At 48.4% G+C, this 18,796-nt stretch overlaps 1 protein-coding gene and 1 long non-coding RNA gene across 7 annotated transcripts in view; one reads left to right on the top strand and one right to left on the bottom strand.

Annotated features, from left to right (window-relative positions):
- Nucleotides 1-18,796, bottom strand: part of TTC7A (tetratricopeptide repeat domain 7A) — a 144,891-nt gene that overhangs the window by 112,074 nt on the left and 14,021 nt on the right. Inside the window, exon 1 of one of the 6 annotated variants that reach the window (XM_038551219.1) lies at nt 3,917-4,115. The exons of 4 other annotated variants lie outside the window; for them this stretch is intronic. In XM_038551219.1, the coding sequence (XP_038407147.1) occupies nt 3,917-4,100 (184 nt within the window). In that variant the 5' untranslated portion in view covers nt 4,101-4,115. Of the gene's footprint in view, nt 1-3,916; nt 4,116-18,796 lie in introns of those variants that run through there. One more of the 6 variants, XM_038551221.1, reaches the window with a different exon arrangement.
- Nucleotides 4,966-10,009, top strand: LOC102154744. The gene is made up of 4 exons (XR_005365895.1): nt 4,966-5,101; nt 5,843-5,954; nt 9,036-9,541; nt 9,732-10,009. It is a non-coding gene; the product is annotated as an uncharacterized LOC102154744 (long non-coding RNA).

Here is an 18,796-nt window from a genome sequence, read left to right as displayed (position 1 = left end):
ATAATGGTATGGTGGTTTTGCTTTTTTCAAAAGAGCTCTTATTTAGCCAAAAATAAAGGATTATACAACTGATTACATGAAAACAGAAAACTGCAAAAAAAAAAAAAAGAAAGAAAGAAAGAAAGAAAGAAAGAAAGAAAGAAAGAAAGAAAGAAAAAGAAATTTCAACCCACCATCTAAACTGTCATCCTATCTCACACCAAGTCATCTTGCCCATGACATTCTAAGAGACTTATTGAAATCCTAATTCCTCTTTAGAACTCCTTTGGTATAACAGAACTCTGATCTTAATTTTTTTTTAAGGATTCCACACTGGCTCCCAGTGGTCACCACTTCATTATGTATGTGCTTACACACCACTGTAAATAAATCTCTTTGCAACTGCAAGAAAAAGAGTTCTTTTTAATAAGTACCTACTACGGTACTCAGTGTGGGAAAAAAATAGGTTGGGGTGTAGCTCAAACAAGGTAATTCATAAGTTCATAATCACTAACGCTGGTTAATGGATACATGGGATTCATTCTGCTTTTGAGGTTTTGGAAATTTTTCATAATTTCATTTCTTTTTTCTTTAATCACTTGGATGGGTTCTTTGTTTTTATATGAACAAGCTCCATCACAGCGAGCCACACTCTGGGATTCCCCTTCTCCATCCTGACCAAATCTAAACCGGATGTGAGTTTGAAAGAAAACGTACAAATAGTGGCAACCATCTTCCCCCTGGGCAGGTGGTGGGGAGCAGCCTCCCCAGATAAGAGGGGGTAGGGGCCTCAGTGCCTGAGCACCTCCTTAACCCTTTATTCTCACCAGACCCCAAGGAGGACTCCCCTCCCCATCTTAGGAGTCCTCCTCTCCTGACCCCTGACTGAAATAGATGGCCTGGGAGTGGTTTTTAGTTTCTGTAGGAAACTCTAGATACAGCAGGACTCAGGGCCTCGGTTTCTTTTCTTTTCTTTTTTTAAGATTTTATTCATTTATTCATGAGAGAACACACAGAGAGAAAGAGAGATAGATAGAGAGAGATAGAGAGACAGAGACAGAGACAGAGAGAGACACAGGCAGAGGGAAAAGCAGGCTCCATGCAAGGAACCCGATGTGGGACTCAATCCCGGGACTCCAGGATCACGCTCTGGGCCAAAGGCAGGCGCCAAACTGCTGAGCCACCCAGGGATCCCCGGGCCTTAGTTTCTAAAATGGGGTTCACCTGGGGCTTGGCTACCCTCTCAATATGATCCCTTTCCCCTCGGTTGAAGGAGAGAACTGTCGAAGCTGCTGGTCACTGACTGTAAGACTCTAATAGGCCAAATGGTACAGTAAGAATCTCCCTCCTGGGTTGAAAGGGCTCAGCGCTATACTGCTCCAAAATAACAGGGCCTCAAGTGATCAAGGAACCTTGGAGAGAGAATCAAAATAACAGACCATCCAAAAAATACTCTATGCATAGGTTTGGGAGTCCTTTGTTTTCCTTCCTCGTGTGAGTCCGCATGTGCGCCTGCGTGTGTGTTGGGACAGTGTATCCAGATTTAGCAGTGGGAGAAAAATCACTCCCAGAACCAAACCCAAAAGTTGGCAGGAGAGACCCCACTGGTCCCCCTTGTGCCAGGCGGTCCCCACAGTGAAGCCAAGCCAGGCTCCTTGTGCCCTGACCCCACCTTCACTCAGAGTGGATTCGGTGCCTGGAACTGAGGCTCGCATACAGGCTCTGTCACATACGCATTATGTGACCTCTCTGGGCCTTGGTGTCCCTGTGTCTAGAATGGAGACAATAGCTCCTGCTCTCCCCACCAGGTTGTTTATAAGAATTAAAAAAAAAAAAAAAATAGGGAAAGCACTTTATAATCATACCATACCATTTATAAACCACACCATACCAGTGTTTCCCAATAATGCTTCCTAGAATATGGTCAAGGCAGGTTTGAGAAATATGCTATTTATACTCCAACCTTGGCTTGTACATCACAGCAGGTGAACATATTAAAGGCTCTGAAGGGGTGGCTGGGTGGCTCAGTTGGTTAAGCGTCTGCCTTCACCTTGGGTTGTGATCCCCAGGGACCTGGGATCCAGCCCTGCATGGGGCTCCCCACTCCAGGAGTCTGCTTTTCTCTCTCCCTCTGCCCCTTCTTCTGCTCATGCTCTCTCTCTCTCTCTAATAGATAAATACAATCTTAAAAAATAAACAAATAAAAATAAAGGCTCTGAAAAGTCCTGCAGTTAGAAAAAGTCTGTTTAACAATACTGAATCCATTAGGTCCAGTTTCTTTAGTTTTTGGGCTCCCTAAGCTCTTTCTTCTTGGGATACCAATTAACTATGTAACCTCCTTGAGACCTCTAAAAAGCAGTTTGGAAAATACAGACCCATTTGAACTCGAGGGGGGCAGGTTCCTGTTTTGGCTCAGCACATTTCGCTGTGGGACCAACATTACTCAGATTCCCATAACTTACCCAGGGCCCAGTGCTCTCTGTGTGGGTCCTTTCCATATCCACCCTCGGAAGCCCCACCCCACTACAATCACTACATTGCCCCACAGGGGGGGACAGAGGGCACCTGCAATTTCTCTATCCTGCCCTGGAAGAGGAGGGCTCACCAGCTTCTGCCTTTAGCTCTGGTCACTCCTCCACACTGCCATACACAGACCCACCTCAAAGTCTCAACTCAATCGTCCTTCTGTCCCTGTCACCTAGCCCGCTCAGTGTCCTTCTCTCCTTCCTCCTCATTGGGCAAACACCCTCTGCCCTTCCCAATACCAGCCTGACGCCAGCACACATTCTGCTGCTTCCCCAAAACCCCTTCTCCTCTGACCTCCGCCATCTACCCCACGACTGCCCTCTGGTCACTGCTCTACCTCCCCATCCCTTCTGGCAACTCCTCAGGCTGGGATTTTGTGCTACACGTCATTAAGAGGTAACAGTGCAAGTGGTTAAAAGGATATACTCAGACGCCTGGGCTCAAATCCTGCCTCTACCACTACTGACCTGATGATCAAGTTAGTTAACTTCTCAGGGCCTCTGTTTCCATATCTGCAAATGGGGCAAACAAAAGTGTCTCTACTTTAAGGGGTTGTTGCGAGGAATTAATGAGTTGGCTCAAGGGCTTGGTAGGACGGTGCCCCCCACATGGTGAAGGCTGGATAAGTGTTAGCTATGGTCACTACCATTATTGTTGCACAGGCTGCACAGTCTTTAAAATCTGCATTCGTTGACTCCCCGCCTCCTTCCACAAGGCTCTAAACTGGTGGTGCACAGAGAGGGCTCCGGGAGGGCTCCCCAGGCCGAGCTGGGGCGGGGTGTTGCCCCGGCTGCCACATCAGGGTGCTTTCCCGCCCCAGCCTAAGAGCCCAGCCCAGCCAAACCAGCCCTCCTGCCAACGCCGCCCAGTGCCGGGGCTGGATGGGTCCCGAGTCCGACCACAGATGAGGAAACTGAGGCTTACGAGGCCTCTTTCCCTCTTCTCCGGCCCGCCCCGGCGCTCTGGCCACCCCCCACCCCTGTCTGCTGCGGATGGGGCACCGCTGTCCACTGGACGGCCTGCACCTGGCGGGACCCGGACGGGGCGCGGGGTGGAGGGGGCGTGCAAGGGTCCAGCAGCCCTTGGCCCGAGCCATCCGTGCCGATACCGCCAGTTCCCGGGGGACGGACCCGCCCACATGATCCCACAGGGCAGAGAGCCAGGGCCCTTTCTCTCTGCCCCCCCCCCCCCGCCACCCCGGCCCGCTCAAGCCTCGTGGGGTCTTTCTCCCGGGGCGTAAGTGCCCTCCGAGTAACCACCCGGTGGCCGCCAGGAGCAGCGCCGCAGCAGGCGTAATCCCGAAGGCGGCCGCGGCGGCCGGGGGGCAGTCGGGGCCCGCTTCCCGGAGGCGGCGGCGCGCGGGGTGCGCGGGGTGCGCGGGGCGCGCGGGGCCGGCCCCTGCCCTACTCACCGGCGTCCGGAGCGGGGACCGCGGCGCCGGGGCTGGGTCGCCGGCCGCCTCCGCCGCCGGGCCCGAGCAGCGCCTGCAGCTGCCGGACCAGCTCGGGCATGCGGTCCCAGTGGCCCTCGGCGCGGCAGCGCTCCAGCTCGCTCTCCATCTTCAGGTGGGAGCCGTGCGCGCCCTTCGCAGCCATCTTCGCGCGGGCGCTGTCATGGGCGGCGCGGCCGAGAAGTGGAGACCCGGCCGGGGGCGGCGTCCGGGCTGCGGCACACACGCGGCCGGGGGGGGCGGCGGCGGGGGCGCGGGCGGCGGCGGGGGGGGCCCGGGCGGCGGGCGGGCGGCGGCGGCGGCGGCGGCGGCAGCACCCAGAGCACCGCCCGGCGCCTCGGGGCTGGGGCTCCGGCTGCGCGGCCCGGGCGCGTCCAGGAGCAGCCTCCGCCTCTGCAGCAGCAGCTCCTGGCGCTGCCGCCGCCGCCGCCGCTGCAGCTGCTGCCACAGCCCCCGCCCCGGGCCCGGGCGCCGCCAGCCGCCGGCCCGCCCCCGCCCCCGCCCCCGCCCCCGCCCCGGGCCGCCGCTCCACCTCCGCGGGGGCGTGGCGCGGCCTCGGCGAGCGGGGCGCCCGGGCGGCCAGCGCGGCCACAGCAGCCAGGCGCGCGACGAGCGCTCGCGGCCCCCCCCGCCGGCCGCGCGGGGCCCCCCCGGCCCCCCCGGGCCCCCCGCCGCCCCCCGCCCGCCCCCGCCGCCCCCCGCCGCCCCCGCCGACTCGGCGCTCACTCTAATGCCGCGCGGGGCCGCGGCGCCCCGGGGCGCCTCGCTGCCCGCCCCCTCCCCATCCCATCGGGGCTCTCGGCCTGCGGGTGGGCGTCCCTGGCCCCGACGCCCCGGCTTTGTGTGCTGCCCCCGACACGTCACAAATCCGGGGAGAGGCCTGCCGCGACCCCGGCCTCCCCGGAGCCGGCCGGCGGGCACGCGCGGGCCCTGCGCGCCCCCCTGCCCGGGACCGGGGCTGGGGCGGGGGGCGAGGGGGGGGGCGGGGGGGGCGAGGGGGGGCGGCGCCCCGACCCCTGGCGCCTGCGCGCAGCCCCGTTCTCTCCGGCAGCCGCGGGGTTCCTCTTTCCAACCCGACTCCCCCGCAAGACCTGGCCGGCCCGGCCCGCCCCGCGCCCAAGCCCGTTACCCGGGACTTCTTTAAAGGTGTTAAGCTGTGTCCCAGCTTGGTCCTTCCTCCCTAATTCCTGGCGTCTGGAGACGGTGACCAAGACTCGCGGAAGGGCTTAGCCTGGCGCTGTGGGGCACCAAGAGGTTCAAGGGATTACAGGGTGTCCCCAAGCAGGAGGGACTGGTTAGGCCCTCGCGGCGGGAACCACAGCGACCCCAGAACACCCCCCACCCCCCACCCCCACCCCCGTGTGTAAGTGACATCTTGCACGGGGCAGATCGAAGACTCCAGAACACAGAAGTCAGGGCCGGCTTTGACGTATAGTATCCAGACTCCCAAGACGTAGGCGTCCACCTTCCTCCCGGAGGCTGAGGGCTTTGCCACTGCCTGACATGTGACTGTGGGAGCAGCTTGACCGCTTTGAGTGTCAGGACACTCCACTGCTTCGTGCTTCTGGACGACTGTAACTGTGGCCAGGTTTTTTGTCAGGCAGAGAGAGCCCAGGCTCCTGGCGCTTAGTCCCATAGGAGTTATCTACCTGTTGGGGGCTAACCTTCCTGCTCCCCATCCCCACAGCGCCCAGGGTGGATACCCTCCAATCCGGGTTCCAAATGTACCCTCCGTTCCTTGCTTGGGGCAGCACTTACTGACCTTAGCTGCTGCTCTGAGCACCCGGGGTCTGTTCCGAACTCCCAGGGACCAGGAAATAGGATGGAAAGCAGGGTCATCTCTGGCAGTTGGAATTTAGAATCAGTTTACTCCATTTACACAAACAGGGCGCCTGCTCCTGTCACCTCCTCTAATAGACTGGCATTTGTTAGCCTTTGGCTGCCCTTGCTGGTCACCAGAATCGGCTTGCAGTTGGAGAGAGCTGTGCAAGTCCTTTGGGTGAGGGTGCCCTGAGAATACCCTGTGACCTGCCCCAGAGTCAGCCCTGAGGCAGGCAGGGGGCAGCAGAGTTGAGGAGCGGAAGGGGAAGGCAACCCAGATAGAAATTAGGGAACCTCCCCTCCTCCTTTTCCGCCCCCCTCCGGAATCCTTTGCCAACCCTGCCCCCAGGTTGCAGGACTCCCGGGAACTAACTGAAGAAAGCTGCTCGTGATTCGTGCACCAGGATTTGTGTGGGTCTGGAGCACGGGAGAGAGGAACACAATATTGAGATTAGAACTTATAATGCATGGCAGCCACGTTCCTGACCCCTTGGTAGTTCTTTTCCAGCAGAGATAAGCCCCCAGCCTGCTAGTGACCAGCATTTTTCAGGGGAGTAAGAGACTGTAGGAGTGAGAGCAAAGAGCAACCATGATTGTATTAGTGACATTTGCTGAAATAAAAGGTGTGTAGAAAGTGTGGTGGTTTTTATTTTTTAATAACCCGAAATCTCTCAGATGGGGGTTTAGGACAAAATCTGATAAAGATGGTTGTCATTTGCTGGCTGGGAAATGCTATCAAAATTAACTTGCAGATCAGGAGAAGCTGGGTTGATTGCTTACTAGAGTGAGGGAGAGAGCACTGCCTGGCAGTCTTAGCATCTCAGAGAAAGTACTGGAGTTCACGGGAGGTAAACCGGCCTGCTAAGAAAGGTGTACCTTTAGGAAGCAACAAAGATGGTACCGAATGAAGGACCAACCAAGCTCACAGAAGACTGCACTAGTTGAGATGCTCTGCCTGGACGAGATGGGGAGGCTTTTATTGCTGGATCACAAGAGAAGCCATAGTAAGCTGTCTGTCCCAGTTCTTGGGAAGTTAAGGACTTGGAGAGATGTCTCATGTACTTAGAGGTTGAAGGTTTATGATATTTGGTTAGGCCCAGAATGGGAGGGTACCGAAGAGCTGATCTGAACTCAGAAAAAGTATTTTCATGTTTGGGTTCCTAGAGAAAAGGTTTGGCTAGCAAGGGCTTGGGTAGGTCAAATTAACGGCGTGCAGATTTCAGAAAAGTTGAGAATGTACTGCCTTGTAGAGGCCAATGAGACCCTCGAGGATCCTCATAACTGTCTTAGTTATTGGCCAGAAACCCTTTGCACAGCTTGTTGTCTGGAGTAAGGAATTTTCCTCCATAGGATGTCTTGTCTTGGGTAGTTACTTCCTTTGACAAACTGTCAGCTTTTCTGTGGAACCCTTAATGCCGTCTCTGAGCTAAAAGAGTGAGCAGTAGATGACTGAGCCTTGGAACTCACCTCCTCTTTGAACAGAACAAAAGATTGTTCACGTATTGACTAAGTAGAACTACAGGGCAGTGTAAGGCTCACAAGGCTGAGGACTTGTGAAATGTAGGAGGGCACCTTGGTAAACTGAGGCATATGGTCCAGGTACTATTGTTGAGTTTCCCTGGAGAAGACAAGCAAGTATTAACTTTTTTTTTTTTTTTAAGATTTTATTTATTCATGAGAGACAGAGAGAGAGAGGCAGGGACATAGGTAGAGGGAGAAGCAGGCTCCATGCTGGAGGCCCGATGTGGGACTCGCTCCTGGGACTCTGGGATCACGCCCTGAGCCAAAGGCAGACGCTCAACCGCTAAACCACCCAGGAGTCCTGCAAGTATTAACTTTTAATTTAACCAGACACCAAAGAGGGGCACCTGGCTGGCTTAGTCAGTGGAGCATGCAACTCTTAATCTTGGGGTTGTGAGTTCGAGCGCCATGTTAAATATAGATCTTACTTAAAAATAAGATCTTTAGAAAAAATAAAATGGGGTTACCTGGGTGGCTCAATAGGTTGAGCATCTGCTCAGGGACTCAGGTCATGATTCTGGTCCTGGGATCATCAGGCTCCCTGCTGAGCAGGAAGCCTGCTTCTTCCTCTTCTCTCCCCTCCTCCCCTTCTCCCTCTCCTGTCTTGCTTTCTCTTACTATCTCTGCCTCTCTCAAATAAACATAAATTTGCAACTGTAAAACATATAATCTCTATAGGCCTTGAAGATAGAATAGTATATGAGTTTGATTCTAAAGGGAAGCAGCGAGTGACTAATTTATTTGTGGCCCTGGGGTCCTAAATGAATCCACTGGGTTTTTTTTTTTTTTTAATTTTTACTTATTTATGATAGTCACACAGAGAGAGAGAGGCAGAGACATAGGCAGAGGGAGAAGCGGGCTCCATGCACCAGGAGCCCAACATGGGATTTGATCCTGGGTCTCTAGGATCGCACCCTGGGCCAAAGGCAGGTGCTAAACCGCCGCGCCACCCAAGGATCCCACCACTGGGTTTTTCAACAGAGAGAATAAGAGTTACAAAGACAGGGACAAGGTATGAGACTTCTGTCTTTTTGAAGGCTTTTAATTATCAATTTTATTCCTTCTTTATCGCCTTGTTTTAGAGGCTTTTATGCAAGTTTAGGTAGAGATTGAACCTTGATGGATTTAGCTCTAGGAGAATACCAGTAGAATTTTTGCTGATAAAAGAGCTTCAATCTGCTTGATTTACACACAGAAGTACTGGTAAATCATTATCAGAATGAGCCAGGATCTTATTACAAATAGGAAAGTCCTCTGGGACCAGACCGGAAGGAAGGGACCATCAGGGAAAGCATTTAATGTGGCAGTTCCATTCACACAGTAAATCCCTTGCTATTAATTTAATGAGTGTGGTGTTCCTTGGTTAAAGGTTTGAGGCTGATGGTTATGGGCTGGGGCCTTGGGAAGGCATGGAAAGGATAAATGTGTGACTGGAGTAGTTTAAAAACTGCGAAGGAAAAGGTTGTGTAGTAGCGGTAAGGTTTAGGATTGATATTATTGTGCCCATATCAGTAAAACATTTGTAAGGTTGTCCTTTAATTTTTAGAGAAATGTTTCCTTGTGGGTTTAAGAGTTGAATGAGAAACTGAGCACCTTCCTTGGTATCTTTGTTGTTGATAGAAGATACTCAGCAGGGTTTGGGAGGTCTGGCCTTGGGGCTATTCCCATTCTACTTTTTTGCTTGCCCAAAAATCGATTGATCTGATCACTGCATTGCTCCTCTCTTTCCGGTTTCAAGGCCTTTCACAGAAAGATAAGAGAGCCAACCAGGGTCTTCAGGATCCACTCCTGCTTGCTGTCGCTAAGGTGTTAACCAGTCCCTGAAGTCTCCATCAGACTTCTCTCTTTCCGGCTTGAAGAACTGAACCAGAGCACAATCTATTTTTACAGGAAAGAGAGAGGATAGCCCCCACAAGACCCTGACCAGCTCTATGCTTTTCTCAACCCCTCCGATTTCCTGTGCAATTGAAGGCCTTTTTAAGTCACCACTGGGGGTCTTCCTATTCTGAGTTTTCATTGAACTTGGATCTGAAGTTCCTACTCACAAAAGGATGAATTGGAATATATGTGGCTACTCTGGGCTATAAGATCCTCAAAGGATTCTAAGTTCTTCTGCAATATTTTCACTCTGTCGCCCAGGCCCTGCAGAGTCTCTGTTGATGGCTTTCAGCCAAAAATGAAATGAGAGATTCAAATCCACCATCAGAGGTTTTCTCTGATCTGCAGGGGGTTTACTTTAAAGAGGTAAGTGAGCTATGGGGTACCTGGCAGGCCAGGAAGGAGGGGGCAGTGGGTCAGAGGAAGGGATAGAGGGGTAGCTGGAGATGGAGGAGCATAGCATGGGGAAAGAGGATAGTAGGCTTGAGTTGCGGTTTTGGGGGGAATCTAAAAGATAGTTTCAACTTGTTCGCATTTTTCTTTTTCTTTGGCCAAGCAATCCATTAAGGAAGTAATTTTGAAATCCAGTTTCTTTTGGATGCTTCCTCGTGCTAATAAAAAATAATGAAGACTATTGGATGCTCTGAGTGGTGTTGCCTTTACCTTCTAAGGCACCTCTCAAGTGAGTAACTTTGTTCATATCAAAACTTTCGGGATCCCTGGGTGGCGCAGCAGGTTAGCGCCTGCCTTTGGCCCAGGGCGCGATCCTGGAGACCCGGGATCGAATCCCACATCGGGCTCCCGGTGCATGGAGCCTGCTTCTCCCTCTGCCTATGTCTCTGCCTCTCTCTCTCTCTGTGTGACTATCATAAATAAATAAAAATTAAAAAAAAAAAAAAAAAGCTTCCTCGTGGTGGCCACTGTAATTCTAAATTATCCTTGGTGGGATGATGCTGTGTGGAAAGATAAGTGCACAAATTTGGGTATACCATAAATACAGGTAAGAAGCAAAAGTCGGGCTTGAGGAAGGCATGGATTGAGGTTTATACTGAGACAGAGCCACGAGAGCCTGGGAATGGTCGGTCAGGAGTTGCTCCTGCACCCTGGGCTCAGGGACTCCCAACCTCACAGCTAGACCTTATCCAACTGCAACTCCATTGAAGTGTATACTTCCTAGAAGATAGAATGTTCAGAGTGATCTTGGCTGAACCTCAAAGAGGTCTGAGTAAAGGTCACATAAGTGGCCCAAGATAAAATGTGTCCCTGGGCCAGGTTAGGGACCCATATCTGTCATCACCACAGTCAACTTTGCTCTTACAGATAGATGCACAACCCAAAATGAGCACGATGGAAATAGACAAGTAGTAGTGTTGTTCATCATGAGGCAGATATCTACCAAGGAGAAAAGATTTTCAAATATGTCAGATAGGGGTGCCTGGGTGGCTTAGTTGGTTAGGCATTTGCGTTCAGCACGGATCATGCTGGGGTCCTGGGATGGAGCTCCACGTCTGCAGCTCCCCCTGCTTGTGCTCTCTTGCTCTCTCTCAAATAAATAAATAATCTAAAAAAATTAAACAAACAACTATAGTCAGATAATCAAAGGATTCCTGAAGGGGGTTCCTTATTACTGGGGACAAAGAGACTCTGAATTTGGGGTTGTCAGGCCCAATGCAAGACTGATGTCTCTCACTGCCAGGGTCTAAAGGACTCCTGAGGGGCTTGAAGGCCTCGGAGGAGTATGCTTTCTGAGTCCTGGTCTTGACCACAGTGGCAACAGGGTCTCAGTAGGCCTCATAACTGAATGCTGCTCCCTGAAAATAGCATCAAAACAACTTTGTGAGGGTGCAAAGCTGAGTTTGTTCTGATCGCAGGAAGGGAAAACAAGACTCTGCAGGGTTATAGTATAGTACCTGTATTGGGCAGGGGTGGGGAGGGGATGGACACATTGGGACATTCCGTGAAGCGTTGGGTCTGGTTTGAGGTAACTTTTCCAATGAGGGGTTTGATTAGGACTGGGCAAAAATCACCATACAATAGTTGAGTATTGGTGGACAGGGCAAGGTGACGGTTTTGAGACAAGGGTTTCAAAGGGTGTTAGAGAATAAACTGTGGTAGGATGCAATCAATTGAAAAGTTGCAAAGTTTGTTGAAAAGGTTACTTCTTGAGGGGTGCCTGGCTGGCTCAGTTGATAAAGTGTGTGACTCTTGATCTTGGTGTCGTGAGTTTGAGCCCCATATTGAGTGTAGAGATTACTGAAACAAAATAAAACTTAGAAGGTTACTTCTTGAAATTTCTGCAAAAAAAAAAAAAAAAAAAAAACAACAATAGTTGTTTACAACTCTCATCATCCCAGGCAGTTTCCTACACTCAAAAGGTCATTTCAACTTCAACAGTAAGCTGAGTGCAGGTGGTTTTGATTCTTCCTAGGTACTAATGCAGAGAGGTATTATGCAGGATTATTACCACAGCCCCTTGTCCCATCAAATCACTCTTATTTATACTAGTTGTCACAGTGCTAGGAGTAATTAGAGCATCCAGAGGTGAAGACATCGCCGCTCCACTTCTATTCCTCTCTTCTTTCATACTCTTGTATTTGCTATTTGGGGGACACAGAGCCCTGTGTTCCCAACAGGAACCCTGAAAATCCTAAATTTGAATACAATTAAACCTTTTCTTCATAGCCAACAGCCTTTCGTGCACTCAGATCATCAGTGTGTGTGATACAGAGCCTATCCAATCTTCTTTAGTCTCATGGCCATAGTCCTTACGTTTGGAAATTAACTTTGACTTATGACGGTGTTTGTTGTCTCATAGCATTTCTGGCCCATGGTGTCTCATGTCTTACTTAATGATTTGTACTGTAGACAGGCCAGCTGAGCCAGCCCTCCTGGAATGTTGCCATGAAAACTCTGCAGGCTATATGGTGAGTCTTTCCCTTTGACAGCTGCCAAAAAAAACTGCAGGTAATCATTAGGCGAGGGATAAGGCCCTACAAAGGCAAGCTTTAAAACCATGAGTTCATGGGATCCCTGGGTGGCGCAGCGGTTTGGCGCCTGCCTTTGGCCCAGGGCGCGATCCTGGAGACCCGGGATCGAGTCCCACATCGGGCTCCCGGTGCATGGAGCCTGCTTCTCCCTCTGCCTGTGTCTCTGCCTCTCTCCCTCTCTCTTGGTGACTATCATAAATAAATAAAAATTTAAAAAAAAAAAAATAAATAAAAAATAAAACCATGAGTTCTTTATGCTTGTGCATGGTGGGCAGTCAGTAATTATTTATTACATTAATTTTAGAATCCTAGAATCCTCCGACCTGGGAGATGATGAGAGCTGTGGGATGTCTTCTGTCCCTACCACTTCTCCATTTCATGATTGAGATACTAGCACCTTCTCTGTGTACTGACTTCCCTCTCATCACCTGGGTCCCTTCTGTTCCCTGGGGTCAGAGGTGACTCCTGCTTCTGCCTATGGTTTCTGTGTCATCTTGCAGGACTGCCACAACAGTGCCTACCCCCAGAGTGGGGCTCCAGACTTTATCCTGACCTTTGCTAGTGCTGGTTCTCTGCCCAGATACTGCTATCCTGGAGGAGAGAAGTCAAGCCCAACCTAGGACTGCTCAGAGCCCTTCAGCTTATGTTAGCTGATCTGATTTTTTTTTTTTTTTTTTTTTTTTTTTTGCTGATCTGATTTTAAGCTCCACCACTCCTAAGGCCAACCTGAGTGTCTACCCTTCAACGATTGTAGCAGTTTTAGGGCTTTTTTTTTTTTTCTAATTTTTTTTTTTTTTTTTTTTTTTAGTTTTAGGGCTTAAAATGTAGCTTTGCTCTATCTGCTTTTCAAATCTTCCTTCCTTCCTTCTTTTCTTCTTTTTTAAGTTGTTTTTTTGGGGGGAGGGGGCGGGTAATCTCTATGCCCAAACTGGGTTTTTTTTTTTTAGTTTTAGGGCTTAAAATGTAGCTTTGCTCTATCTGCTTTTCAAATCTTCCTTCCTTCCTTCTTTTCTTCTTTTTTAAGTTGTTTCTTTGGGGGGAGGGGGCGGGTAATCTCTATGCCCAAACTGGGTTTCTCTATGCCCTGACATCTGGAGTCATATGCTCTGCTGACTGAGCCAGCCATCCAGGCTCCCCCTTTCTCTCGTTTCTGCCTTTTTTCAAAAACATTTTTGTTGTGAAAAGTAACACAATTAAAGGAAAGTGCAGAAAGCCAAATTATTATGAAGCGTTTTCAATAACTACCACTTAGAAGTAGGGTTTTCGCAGCATCCCAGAAGCCCCCAGTATATCCCTTCCCAAATACAACCCTGCTCTTCCTCAATTTAACTGCTGGCTTTTTATGGTAATTACTTCGTTGCTTTCTTTGGTAATTACTTTCATTTGTTTATGGCAATTACTTTCATTGCTTACTCCCAACTTCCTTCTTTCCTTCCTCCCTCCTTCCCTCTCTCTCTTTCTTATTGAAGTAGAATGACATACAACGTTATACTAGTTTTGTGGTACAACATGTTAGTTTTACTCCAGCCTCTAACAAAGGATGTCCAATTTAGAAAGATCCCTTTAATCTTAGTTTGTTAAAAGTCTTTTTTTTTAAGAGATTGGAGTTGAATTTTATGATTTTTGTTTGTATTTATTGAGCAGCCATATGATTTTTCTCCTTCGACTTTACTTAATATAGTGAACTATTTTGATTTTCAATGCTAATGCATCCTTGTACATCTAGAATAAGATCAACTTACTTGTATCTGTTTTCTGTTGCTTCTGTAACTAATTTCCAAATACATAGTGGCTTAAAATACCACTGCTTTATTAATTTACAGTTGTTGAGGTCAGAAGTCCAAAGTGGGTCTTGGGGGCTAAATCACGGTGTTGGCAGAGCTACATTTCTTCTCCAGGCCCTCGGGGAGAATGTGTTTTCTTGCCCTTTTCTGTTTCTAGAAGCTAGCTGCTTTCATTAGCGGGTGGTCCCTTTCTCCATCTTCAAAGCGCATTCCCCAATCTCTGCTTCCATGATCACATCATCTCTCTGACCCTCCCACCTCTCTCTTATGATGACTCCTGTGATTACTTTGGGCTCACAGGATAATCCAGGATAATCTGCCCATAGGGGCCTGAATTCAGTTACCTTTGCAAAGTCCCTTTTGCCACATAAAATGGCATATTCACAGGTTTTGAGGATTAGGATGTAAACATCTTTAGGAGCCATTATACTATCTACCACGGTGGTTATAAAGTATTTTCTTTTTTTATATACTGCTTGATACAATATCTTATTTAGAATTTTTGTATCCGTGTTCATAAGTGAGATTTGGCTAAATTTTCTCTTTTGCAACTATCTTCATTGGCTTTTGGTATCATAGTTAAGCTAGTCTTATAAATGAATTGGAAGGTATACCATTTTTTTTCTATTCTCCAAAGTGTTCATATACAGTAAGCATTATTTTTCCCTTAGCCATTCAAAGTTTTGTTTTTGTCTTTAAGATTTTATTTATTAAAAAAATAAAAAAAATTAAAAAAAGATTTTATTTATTTATTCATGAGAGACACAGAGAAAGAGAGGCAGAGACACAGAGGGAGAAGCAGGTTCCATGCAGGGAACCTGACGTGGGACTCGATCCTGGGACTCCAGGATCACGCCCTGGGCCAAAGGCAGGCCCCAAACCGCTGAGCCATCCAGGGATCCCAATTTTTTAAAGTACTGATTCAACTTATTTTAAAATGATAGGACTTGAAATTCTATTTCTTCCTTGATCAATTTTTAGTAAGTTGTATTTTTCAGGAATATATTTATTTCATCTAATTTCTCACATTTTAAGCAAATTAACCGGGGATCCCTGGGTGGCTTAGTGGTTTAGCGCCTGCCTTGGGCCCAGGGCGTGATCCTGGAGTCCCGGGATCCAGTCCCACATCAGGTTCCTTGCATAGAGCCTGCTTCGCCCTCTGCCTGTATCTCTGCCTCTCTCTCTCTCTCTCTCTGTGTGTCTCTCGTGAGTGAATAAATAAAATCTTTAACAAAATAGAACAAATTAACCATAAAACCCTCTTATTATCTGTTTAATGTTTATAGAATGCATAGTGATATCTGCTTTTTTCATTTCTAGCATTGGTTATTTGTTCATTCTCTCTTAATTTTTTTTTGATTTTTATTTATCTATTCATGAGAGATACACAGAGAGAAGCAGATACATAGGCAGAGGGAGAAGCAGGCTCCCCGTAGGGAGCCCCATGTGGACTCCATCCCAGGACCCCAGGATCGTGACTTGAGCTCAACCACTGAGCCAACCAGGTGCCCTCCTTTTTAATTTTCTTGATAATTTCTAAGGGTTTATCAGTTTTATTCATCTTTTCAAAGACCCAACTTTTGGTTTTGTTGATATTCTCTATGGCACATTCTTTTCCATTTCTTTTTTTTTTTTTTTTTTTTTTTAATGATAGTCACAGAGAGAGAGAGAGGCAGAGACACAGGCAGAGGGAGAAGCAGGCTCCACGCACCGGGAGCCCGACGTGGGACTCGATCCCGGGTCCCCAGGATCGCGCCCTGGGCCAAAGGCAGGCGCCAAACCGCTGTGCCACCCAGGGATCCCCTTTTCCATTTCTTTAATGCTATTATCATTATTTTACTATATTTGGGTTTCTTTTGTACTTATTTTTTAAAAATTATTTATTAGAGTATGTGTGTGGTTGCACATGTGTGCACAGGGTTGGGGGTAGGAGCAAAGAGAGAGGGGAGAGAGAATCCTAAGCCCACTCCACACTGAGCATGGAGCCCAAGGCAGGCTCAATCCTATGACTCCGAGATCAAAACCTGAGCTAAAATCCAGAGTGAGACACTCAACTAATTGAGGCATCTAGGGTGCCCCATCCTCTGCCATATCTTCTAATTCATTGACTCTCTCTTCTCATGCATCTAAGTGTTGAAGCCATATCTTGAGTTTTTAACATCTCTTACTGTATTTCTCTGTTCTCAAAATCTACTTAATTCTTTAAATAATCTGACATTTAATCACAGAGGGAAGTCTTCCTTAACTTCCCACATCCTCACCATAGGCCTGTTTACATATCCTGTACCACCACCATGTGCTCCCATGGCAACCTGGGCTCTAACAGGCATTTACCATATTCTCTTACATTCTCTCCCCAACTCGACTATAAGTATCTTGAGGATGGTGGATATCATTTACTCTGTGTCTCTAGCATTTAACGCTGTACCTGAATAATAGCAGAAGTGTGGAGAACTTTAACTAAAACAACCTCCCTGACCACCTAACACTGCCCCACTCTGAGAAATGGAAAACCTTCAGGAAAGTCTCCACAACTCAGAACTGTTCTCTGTGTGAGGAGATTTTTCTATAGAGGGAATGCTAAGAGATGTTCATGTCTGCATCCAGGCTGAAGAAGAAGCAGAAAGCAAAACAGATTCAGAAACAAGAGGCTAGGGAGACCTTAGGTGGCAAGTCTCTGAGAATGAGCACAAGTTATTGGGCATGCTCAACTTTTCTAGGCTGGGGAATTGGCTGGGTCTAATCCCATTATACCCAGACCTCCAAGGAATGAGGGGCTCCTAGCCAACATCTAGGTGCACTGCTGTAGTGTATCTAGAAACTCAAGGCAGAGTGGCTCTTAAGAAAGGAATGTTGTACAACCAGTATGCTGAACTTGCAAGACTTATGGGTTGTATCCACCAAAGCCACTTTATTTTTGTCTTCCACTGCTTTTAATCCCTAACAATGGGGGTTAGGTTGGTCTTTTCCATGACCATATATAAAAATCCTGCCAAGCTCGTAAATTTTTCTTGGCACTCTTAGGTAAAAGTCCAGGGGTCACTTTATGTCATAAATGCAGGCTTAATTAAATAATTAAAAGGGTCCAGCCCAATATACTAATCAATATTTAAATCTTCATTCAAAGATAAGATTTCTCTCCTACTTCCCCAAAGCTAGGGCCCATGGCAGGTGGGCTGCGGGCAGCCTGGGAGGGAGTTATATTTAGCTCCTTCTCTTTATTATTTACTTCTTATTGCTGCTGTTTCTGCCCCGCCCCCCTTTAAAGATTTAAAAAAAAAATTTTTTTTAATTTTTTAAAGATTTTATTTGAAAGAGGGAGAGTAAGGGGAGTGAGAGAGAGAATGGAGCAAGAGCAAAACGAGAGGGAGAGGGAGAGGGAGAAGCAGACTCCCTGCCAAGCAGGGAACCTGATGCAGGGCTCAATCCCAGGATCCTGGGGATCATGACCTGAGCCGAAAGCAGACATTTAACCAGTTAAGCCACCCAGGCACCCCAGTTTCTGGCCTTTAATTTTGAAATGGGGAAAAAAGGAGAGAGAAGGGAGATAGTCCTGGTAAAATGACTTTATAGGTGCTATAGCTGGGGACCCATAGGCCATAGTTCCCCTGGGAGATATTTAAAGCTGATCTTGGGAGGTTTCCTGAGATCCTGGGAGACTCATCTGCTGGTCTTCTTTGACTCAATTTCTTCTCCTTCAGCATTGTCCTCCTGTTCCCTGCTCCCTACAGCCTCAGCTGGTAGCACTTGTCACCCAGTCTTTAACTGCTGGGATCCCCTTGCCCTCACTGGCCACTCTTGTTTGGGCTCCACCCAGGGAGACTTAGCTTTGCCTCCTCCTTACCTGGTCCCTGATGAGGGAACTGAAGGCTAGCTGAGGACAAAGCAGAAGCTGACACCCTGCAACCCCTCCGCCCCATAAGGTGGGATATGTGGGACATTCCTCAGGCACTCCTGGCTGCCCTAAAGCTAAAGAAAGGAAAAACAAATCGTTAAGGTACAGAGATCACAATCCTGCAAGACTTCTGTCTCATTTGACCCTCACCTAGAAGGCTGAGCAGTTTTTACCCAGGTCCTTTTCTCTCAGCCAGGACTGGATAGCCTTCCAGAGCCAGCCCACACCGTGCCATTGTCTCTGCCCTATCTTGGAGACCACACCTCAAGCTGTGTAAGTGGTCCCTCCCTTTGAAGCTTCTCTCTCCTAGACTGGAGGGGAGGGACCAGGTGATCCCTCACATTTTCCCAGGGAAGTCCTCCTCACAAGATCGTCCCTGAGTCACCACCCCTCAGCTGACTCTCTTATTTCCTCTCTCTGGGTGAGAGATTCCCTAGGCCCTAGGCTGAGGACCGAGACACAGCTAACCAGATTTTGAAGATTGCTTTTGAAATCTTTGTGGTTTGCTAACACCTTACTTTGATGCTCAATAACTAGCATATCTTGGCATTTCAATCAAAATCCAACTCAACATCCTGTTGGACTTGTTTTTTATCAGAATGAAACACCATTGTTGTTTGTTTTCTGATTATGAAATTAATGCATGCTTCTTATAACATTAAACCAAAACATAAATGTAAAAGACAGTAGTAGCTCAATGAAATTCTATCTCCCAGAGATAACTCAAAGATAAGACTTTGCTTTATACCTTTCCAGACTTTTTTTCTTTGACACACTTGCACTTTTATTTTATTTTATTTTATTTTTAAATATTTTATTTATGTATTCATGAGAGACACAGACTGAGAGAGGGAGAGAGAGAGAGGCAGAGACACAGGCAGAGGGAGAAGCAGGCTCCATGCATGGAGCCTGATGTGGGACTCGATCCCGGGACTCCAGGATCACACCCCGGACC

Source organism: Canis lupus, chromosome 10 (genome assembly GCF_011100685.1).
Source record: "Canis lupus familiaris isolate Mischka breed German Shepherd chromosome 10, alternate assembly UU_Cfam_GSD_1.0, whole genome shotgun sequence".
In the NCBI taxonomy this organism is placed as follows: domain Eukaryota; kingdom Metazoa; phylum Chordata; class Mammalia; order Carnivora; family Canidae; genus Canis; species Canis lupus.
Note: the sequence above shows the minus strand (reverse complement) of the source record. Positions and strands in the feature narration are given on the sequence as shown.